The sequence below is a fragment of the Callionymus lyra genome, chromosome 9 (assembly GCF_982586985.1).
Source record: "Callionymus lyra chromosome 9, fCalLyr1.hap1.1, whole genome shotgun sequence".
Lineage (NCBI taxonomy): Eukaryota > Metazoa > Chordata > Actinopteri > Syngnathiformes > Callionymidae > Callionymus > Callionymus lyra.
The window spans coordinates 16,120,741-16,130,526 of NC_141826.1; the positions used below are offsets into that span (position 1 = coordinate 16,120,741).

The 9,786-nt window shown below is 38.7% G+C and overlaps 1 protein-coding gene across 1 annotated transcript; it reads right to left on the reverse strand.

Annotated features, from left to right (window-relative positions):
• Positions 1-610: 610 nt before the first annotated feature.
• LOC148072023 (uncharacterized) lies at positions 611-8,175 on the reverse strand. Its single transcript, XM_087798637.1, has 17 exons — positions 8,158-8,175; positions 8,062-8,113; positions 7,941-8,002; positions 7,841-7,888; positions 6,323-6,448; positions 6,003-6,085; positions 5,823-5,924; positions 5,627-5,752; positions 3,735-3,865; positions 3,440-3,654; positions 2,034-2,099; positions 1,831-1,948; positions 1,666-1,760; positions 1,473-1,580; positions 1,140-1,307; positions 907-1,057; positions 611-822 (listed from the first exon to the last, which is right to left on the reverse strand). Exons 1-17 carry the CDS (start codon positions 8,173-8,175, stop codon positions 740-742), a joined length of 1,752 nt encoding a protein of 583 aa, XP_087654763.1. The 3' UTR covers positions 611-739.
• Positions 8,176-9,786: the final 1,611 nt, after the last annotated feature.

Sequence of the window (9,786 nt, forward strand, 5' to 3'; positions counted from 1 at the left end):
GATTCCGATCACGAAAAACAACAGGAGAATCTTGTCTGTTCTTAATTCAAAAGGTCATCTTTATATTTCAAACGCAAAATTTACTAAAATAAGGGATTATTAATTATTAATCTTAACTCTTGCGTAATCTCTTGGTCAAGTAATTAAGTAAGTAAGTAAGTAAGTAAGTAATTTTTATTTGTATAGCGCTTTTCCAGACCAGGGTCACAAAGCGCTTAAACAATCAAAACAATATTCAATAAAGTATATACTTTCAAGGTGACCCGAATACCCGACCCAGAGACAACGCAAGGGATACCACCTTCGGGTCACCTTGACCCTAAAAAAAACAAATGTTACTTACGTTGTTTATATTATATTGCACTATTTATAACTTATTAATATTTATATGTATACAATCACCCTATGCTGTGTTTTTTAAACGGTTGCCGAGCAACGAAATTTCGTTGCCAGTTTTCACTGCTGTGTTCTTCTGTGCAATGACAATAAAGAAAGTCTAAACTAACCATGAGCACAAAAAGTCAGTGAAATGATTAATATTTGAGTATAACAATGTAATTATGTCGCCTGGAGAGTCTAACACAAACCTGCCGGGTTCACGTTGATAATGTCTTGGTGAGATTTCAGACGTCAGTCCAAGAGTAAACAAACATCTAAAGAACAGGATGTGAGGCGGCCGTATAATGTTGTCAATATGATCCGTTCGTGCCGACACCTTGATGTTTTTCACATTGTTTATTCATGTATTTACTGTTTGGACGACGGGGGTTCCTGTCGACGGATCAGCTCTCGCAGCGAGGGCATCCTTCACCTCCAGCAGTTCTGCCAAACAAAAACACAAAATGAATCATGCGATCGTAAAAGATCCGAGGTGGAAGGAGCGCGTGGGAGGCGAGGGGGTCCGACCTTTGCGCAGTCGTTTGTTGTCGGCCCGCAGCTGCTGGTTCTGAGCGGACAGGCGGACGGCGTCCTGCACGGCCTCCAGCAGCACGCTCCTGTATCTGACCTCTGACCTCTTCCTCAGCTCCTCGCTCACCTGACGGAACTCGCCGAGCACCTGAGGAGACGCGACAACTTGAATTTAACATCTCAAAAGTTAAAAGATTTAATATTTAATTGACTGATTGACTTGCATATACCTGAAGACTCTCACTCCTCAGGGAGTTCAGCTCCTCCCGGTGTCTGTTGTCTTCACTCTCCAGGTCCGTCTGGGCCTGCCGGACCTGAGCACGTAACGCTTCTATCTGCAGCAGGAGAACCTTCCTCTCTCCGGTCAGCAGCAGCAGCTCTCTCTCAGGACCCTCCGTCTATCAGGGGGGCGAAGCGAGGAAAAATCATCAAAAATGCAGCGCAGTGGTTCCCACAGTTCACTAGAGAATGCAGACTTGCAGTAATTTGTCCTGACTCAGCGTCATCTGTCCTCATAAATCACTGTCTGCATAATTTGAAACAACAGAATCTTATTAGCTCACTGGTAGCCGTGCCAGGTCCCCCTTCATTTTCTCCACCTCCTCCTGAATACATTCCTCGTGCGCCTCCCGAAGTTGCCTCCTACGCTCCCCGACGTTACCGTGTTCCACCTTAGACGAGTCGTGAAACTTCCAGTCAATCTGGTTCTTTTTTGCACATGTTTCAATCAAAACCACATTAATTTCAGTTTGCTACTTTTTGGCATTTTTCTCCCACGGATGCCTCCTCTCTGAGAGCCTCCCCCAGCAGCTGGATTCTCCTCACCCTCTCCTCCACATTCCCTGTGGGTTCTGGGCGTAAACACGAGTATCTGCTGTCACTGTTTGTCCGCGATGCCACATGTTTAAGGATGCAAATTACCGTTGACGTGCTCCTCCATTTCCCGCCTCAGCTGATCCTCTATAATCCTCCTGGAGTCAGTGAGAGGGGGATTGATGTTTCCACAGAGCTGCCAGGCCCCCTTTAGCGACGGAGAAAACTGTCAAACGAATGTAAATTGTTGCTTTATTTCACTGTAAACAGGGAGCTGTCATGTTCTTACAATGCTGTGTGGATTTACCAACCTCCAGCTGCTTCTTTATCTCGTCTGAGAGGTCCCTTCTTCTCTCCCAGGACTGATCTTTCACAATCTGGTCGGTTTAAAAAAAAAAAGGGTTTCAGCCATTTGTCTCTGTTTATTTACTGATATTTCACCACATGCAGTTCTTTAACCTGTACTTACTTCACAATTGTTTATCTAATGCTATGCTGAGCTATTTACTGGGGTGTGTATTGGCAAGAATCTGACAATACCCTACGTATCACGATACAGGGGCAACAATATGATACATTGTGATACTGTAGTAACAAGGATATATTTGTAGTACTGTCGAGTACTTGACTCTGGTGTTGCAGAATTTATATATGATTTAATTTGTTTTGAAAACAAAATATGTCAAAAAAATCAGCTTAAGAAAAAAAAGCTGCTGGAGTCGACTGTATCCTCTCGTCCTCAGTCTTCACCAGGATCTCGGGGGTTTTCTTTCTCCATTTAGCTGCAGAGAATACAGCTGCCATCTACTGGCCGGATGTTTAATTGCAGCACAAAAATGAACAAATGTCGTGAATATTTGAATGTTAATTGTAAATAAATAATAATAAAAACAATAAAAAACATTGCAGGATATTGCCACATCAATATTTTCTCAAACCTCTTCTATTGACTACCTTTTATGCTACTAAATAATGAAAATATTTAAGTCAAAAATGTATTTTGTCTTATTTCTTTATGTATTCTAAAAAATGTCAAACAATACAGTTTTGTGCTTTATATCCAACATTTTAGATTTTTAAAATGTATTAACAAATGCTACTTTGGTTTAATGTTAGAGAAATCTTGAAAACAATAGGTGTTTTTTAAAATACTATTTTAATTAGCAATCATTTCACCCACAATTTGTATACTTTGTGTTTTGACCTGCAATTTCTTTTTTTCCAAAAATACCACAGTTGAAAACACATTGAATTTGGGCAATTATTTTCTTAAAAATTTATTTTTACTTGACTAGTAAACAACTTTATTTTTCCAATACTTGTTTATTTGTGTTCACCGTTTGTCCCATGTGTTCCTTATGAACATATTTTTTCCTAATATCTTATGACCGATAATCTTTTCCTATATTAATAATTTGTCTTAAACAGATGTTTCTTTTTTAAAACATATATTTCATAATAGAATTCGGGCGATTAAGATATTTATTTGACTCACTTTTAAAGCTATTTATTTTTACCATGACTGTTGAATTGTGTACCGCATTTGTCCCTTATTTTCTTTTTAAATTATTTAAAATGATCCGTTTTTACAGCTTTTCCTTATCATTGTTTAATTACATTTATTTGAATACTTTTACTTGATTGACAACCTAAATATCTTTGTGATCCCAATAATGCGGTCGATTGTAAATAAAATGTTGTTATTTTCTGGTGTTACCTGTAGGACGAGGGTCAGCTCAGTGAGTTTGGCGAGGCAGGTCTTCGAATCTGTTGAATCCTGTGACATCATTCTGATCCTGAGCCTTGAAATCTCTTCTCTGACCTTCTTCTCCGTCGTCTTCGGACACCAGAGGCCGACGACCGGCTGGGACACGAAACCTCTCACCTTCTGAGCCAAAGCTAAAGCTGACTCGGTGTCATCGTCCGGACCACCTGGACAAAAATAAAGATGGTTATGTCATCTTTAAAATAATGAATAAAACAAGATCCTCCAGACATTATTCCACACATACCTCGAGGTTGCACACAGTAGAGAAGAAGCGTTTTGCTGTTTCCGTTCAAAGCGTCGAAGAGAAGTCGAGACTGAAGGTCTTCAGTTTTCTCGGACTCGCATCTTTCCACGACTTCAGCGAGTGGATTCACCCTGAGAGACGTAGCATGAATGAAGCACGAATGTGACGTTGAATAAGTAGTTTAACACTTTATTTGATTGATTCATTCACAACAGAATTATATTTAATCTATGTATTATCTATTTAGCTTTCAATGTAAGATATCTCATGAAGACTCTCAGCTAGTTTGATAGTTGGTAACATCAAAGATGCTAAGCTAACCGGCAAAAAAACACATTTTAAAAACTGAGTGGACAGAAACTGTTAGTCCTGGACACTAAAGTGATAGGTTAAGATCTCAGCTGAGTTTATACAAACCCAATAAAACCACAGCTAAATATGCTAAGCTAAGTATCAAACGACATAGAGCTGAAGATGTCAAGCTGAGTGGCTAATATTTGTAGCATTGTAGCCATGTAGCATTATGATGCTAACGATGCATCAGTGGATAATAGCTAACTTTGCTAAGGGTATGATACTTATTCTAGAAGCTATGCCTTACAATATTTTAGCATATTATATATGGTTTTACAGATATCATTAGATACTAATACCTCTACATTCTAATATTATAAGATACTAATACCTCTACATACTTATATTATAAGATACTAATACATGTACATACTAATATCATTAGATACTAATACCTCTACATACTAATATCATTAGATACTAATACCTCTACATACTAATATTATTAGATACTAATACCTCTACTAACTAATATCATTAGATACTAATACCTCTACAAACGAATATCATAAGACACTAATACCTCTACATACTTATATTATAAGATAATGATACCTCTACATACATGTATCATTAGATAATAATACTTCTACATACTACGGTAATATAATTAGATACTAATACCTCTACGTACTAATATAATTAGATACTAATATCTCAACATACTAATATAATTAGAAACTATTATCTCAACATACTAATATCATTAGATACTAATACCTCTACATACTAATATCATTAGACACTAATGTCTCTACATACTAATATTATTAGATACTAATACCTCTATGTACTAATATAATTAGAAACGAATATCTCAACATACTAATATCATGAGATACTCATACCTCTACATACTAATATCATGAGTTATGAATAATACAGTATGTAAATATCACTAAGTACTAATATCAATGTAAGGTATTTTTACAAATACTTGCAGAAAAATAATATCACGGCTCAAAAGATACAAATATTACAAGATACGAAATCTTACAAAAATAATTACATTCACCTCCTACTTCTGTAGAAAAGTCTCTGTGATAAATGACATTTTATCTCTAAACCAATAAACCCACTCAAACACTCAGACATCAGTGATTGGATTATTTCTCACAGATTTACTACATTTTGTTTCCAGCCACTCCATTCTTCCCGTTGTATTTGTGGACTTCACAAGGATACATTAGATTCATCTTGTGTTGCCATCGCTACTTTACTTAATTAAAAATGTGTAAATGGAATTATAACAGGTTGTGAGAGCTTCTCTGGATCATCTCCAAGTGTCTCGGAGAATTAACTCAATTAGCAATTACTATAAAACTTCATCAAAACAACTTTATGATCAGATTTATAGATCGATGGAGTTTATCGTAAACATTTGCTTCTCGAATGGAACTCATTTAATATTGATTGAATAGCAAAACTTTTCCACGCCGTCATGGAAACATGGGTTGAACGGTGACCTGACACTGAATTGTTCACTTCCTGACCCCGGACCAAAACCAGCCCCGTGATGGACAGCTGCTGCCACTGACCCCTCGAGGTCAGACCGGACGGCTCCTCCGCTCAGGATGAACAGCTGCAGTTTGCGGCGTCGAACCCGCAACTCTGGCCCGGACTCCGGCTGGAGCTTCTGCTCCACAGTCACCGTCAACAAGGAGCTGCGAGGGAACAAAAAAATGGATCACGCTGTTGCAGGAAATCCTTCATTTCTCGCTTCTAAAACCTCACCCGCTGGTTTCTTTTTGCTTCAGTGTTTTCCTGCAGGTGTCGTAGAAGCCGAGGGCTTCGTCTGCAGAGCCGACGCACACTTCACCTAATCCTCGGATGAGGCTGAGACATGAAAAAAAAACATTCTTGAATTGAACAATTAAAAATCGGTTCTTGGACTGAATTCTGAGGCGGGTTCACCCTCCGGGGACCAGGTGAGCCACGTAATCCCGGCTGGTTTTATCCAGACTCAGGAAGTCCACGGCGCTGCCATCTGGTCGAAACTACATTTGAGGATAATGAAGGAACAACTTGAAGCAGAAGCCATAGTCAATATATAAAAGTCATAAATTGAAAATATGATTTTTATTCTCTAAACAAACCTGGAGAAAAGAAACTGAGATAAAAAATTCCTCTTTCTCTCGTGAGACGTGATGGAAGAGGTTCGATACGATCTGGGAAAAGGAAGTAGATTTATGAGAAACAGGAAGTAAAAAAATGAAGCAACGTTATTCTATTACCTGTTTTATAATGTGCTCGTGGATCAGAGTGTTGGCTGCAGGTGTCAGAGTTCCACAGACCAGTAGAGTTCCAGTATAACCAGCAGAGACCGACTCGTTCAGCAGCAACAACTCGCTCACATCAACCTGTCGACTCACAGACACTTTAATCCACTTTTACGCAACGATTTGTGATAAAGGTGATGATTGATGGATGGATAAACAGAGAGATGGATGAATTAGTGGATAGAATGGAAAGAGGGTAGGACGGATGAACAGACAGTAAGATAGAGAGCGGAATTAATGGATTTGAGAGACTGGTAAATAGATGGATGGATGGATAGAGGGAGAGACGGACAGACAAATGGAAGGAAGGATGGATGTACATGTGGATGGATGAATGGATAGGGGATGAGGGAGGGCGGGTGTGATGTAGGGAGAGATGGATGGATAAATAGATAGATGGATAGAGTGAACAACAGATAGACGGATAGGGGGACGGATGGAAGGGAGTGAGAGGGGGGTGGATAGACGGAGGGAGGATTTGATGGAGAGATGGAGGGATGTAGGGATGGATGGATAAATGGCTGGAAGGATGGATGGATGAATGGAGGAAGGGGGATGGATGAATACATGGTATAATAATATAATAAATGGATAGATGAACGATAGAGAGCTTGATGGATGGATGGATTAAAGGATGGACAGACGTGTTGATGGACTGATGATGGATGGATGGATGGACTATAGGATGGATGGATGGATGAGCTAAAGGATGGATAGATGGATGGACTCTAGGATGGATGGATGGATGGATGGATGGATGGATGGATGGATGGATGGATGGATGGATGGATGGATGGATGGATGGATGGATGGATGGATGGATGGATGGATGGATGGATGGATGGATGGATTGATGGATGGATGGATGGATGGATGGATGGATGGATGGATGGATGGATGAATGAATGGATGAACAGACAGGTTGATGGACTGATGATGGATGGATGGATGGACTATAGGATGGATGGATGGATGAGCTAAAGGATGGATAGATGGATGGATGGATGGATGGATGGATGGATGGATGGATGGATGGATGGATGGATGGATGGATGGATGGATGGATGGATGGATGGATGGATGGATGGATGGATGGATGGATGGATGGATGGATGGATGGATGGATGGATGGATGGATGGATGGATGTATGGATGGATGGATGGATGGATGAATGGATGGACGGATGGATGAAGGTTGGATGGATGGATGAAGGTTGAATGGATGGATGGATGGATGGATGGATGGATGGACGGACGGACGGATGGATGGATGGATGGATGGATGGATGGATGGATGGATGGATGGATGGATGGATGGATGGATGGATGGATGGATGGATGGATGGATGGATGGATGGATGGATGGATGGATGGATGGATGGATGGATGGATGGATGGATGGATGGATATTGAACACAGTAGCATCAAGCTAACAGGAGCTAATCTTCACTGAAGTGAGAGAAATATTCTTACTTTGTTCTCCAGAGAAAGAACCTGATCGAACGTGAAGCTCTTCGTCTTCTGGAATCAAAGCAAACATTATGAGCAGCAACAGATCCTGTGAAGAATCTACCTCTGGTCCTCTGAGGTCCAGACCTCCTCCGTCCTCGTGGACGCAGACACCTCCTCCTCCCTCTGAGGAGACAATGAAGAAGTAAACACAGAGTCATAGGAACTAAGACTCTCTTCCTCACCTGAGGTCGGATCCATCAACACTGTGACTCGGACTCTGTCGACGACAACAACCTGAACAGACATCATGAAGCTTCTGATGAACGAGTTTAACTCACAGGCTCCACAGGATCCATGGTGAGTCACAGCCAAGGATCCGCTTGCACTCAATTATGCATGAGCTTCACTGGAGACTCGCTTCAGTGACGAGTCCAAACATACTACGACTCACTTTACCTCATATGACTCAATTATATGCTTCACTTCTTCTATAATGACTCAATTATATGATTCACTTATTCTTCATATGACTCAATTATATGATTCACTTATTCTTCATATGACTCAATTATATCATTGTCTTCTTCTTCATATGACTCAAATATATGATTCTCTTCTTATATAATGACTCAATTATATGATTCTCTTCTTATATAATGACTCAATTATATGATTCTCTTCTTCTATAATGACTCAATTATATGATTCACTTATTCTTCATATGACTCAATTATATCATTGTCTTCTTCTTCATATGACTCAAATATATGATTCTCTTCTTATATAATGACTCAATTATATGATTCTCTTCTTCTATAATGACTCAATTATATGATTCACTTCTTCTTCATATGACTCAATTATATGATTCTCTTCTTCTATAATGACTCAATTATATGATTCACTTCTTCTTCATATGACTCAATTATATGCTTCACTTCTTCTATAATGACTCAATTATATGATTCTCTTCTTCTATAATGACTCAATTATATGATTCTCTTCTTATATAATGACTCAATTATATGATTCTCTTCTTCTATAATGACTCAATTATATGAGTCACTTCTTCTTCATATGACTCAATTATGTTTCTCTTCTTCTATAATGACTCAATTATATGATTCACTTCTTCTTCATATGACTCAATTATATGCTTCACTTCTTCTATAATGACTCAATTATATGATTCTCTTCTTCTATAATGACTCAATTATATGATTCTCTTCTTATATAATGACTCAATTATATGATTCTCTTCTTCTATAATGACTCAATTATATGAGTCACTTCTTCTTCATATGACTCAATTATATGATTCTCTTCTTCTATAATGACTCAATTATATGAGTCACTTCTTTTTCATATGACTCAATTCTATGATTTGCTTCTTCTATTATGACTCAATTCTATTATTCACTTATTCTTCATATGACTCAATTATATTACTTTCTTCTTCTTCATATGACTCAATTATATGATTCACTTCTTCTATAATGACTCAATTATATGATTCACTTCTTCACTTAACGACTCAATTATGATTCACTTCTTCTTCATATGACTCAATTATATGATCCTCTTCTTCTATAGCGACTCAATTTTATGATTCACTTCTTCACTTACCGAGTCATTTATGCGAGACAACGCATCATAAATCAATGTTTTTATAAATCATTGATTTATTCTTTTCACGAGTGAAGACAATATTAAAAAACAAACTTTATTTCCTGAACAACGTTTTGTTCCAGAGAATAATTAGATTCTCCGTCAAAAACTGACTCGTCGCAAAACTTGCTCATAAGTGGATTATTCTTATCTTCGCTCATCACAACATCAGCACTTCTGACGGAACATCTTTAATGAAATCACTGGCGGGAGCAGCGACGGAGGACTTTGAACGCAACACCTCAGGGTCAGACGCCGCAGACGGAAACCAGATGTTCTGCTTCGTCCAGAAGATTCTC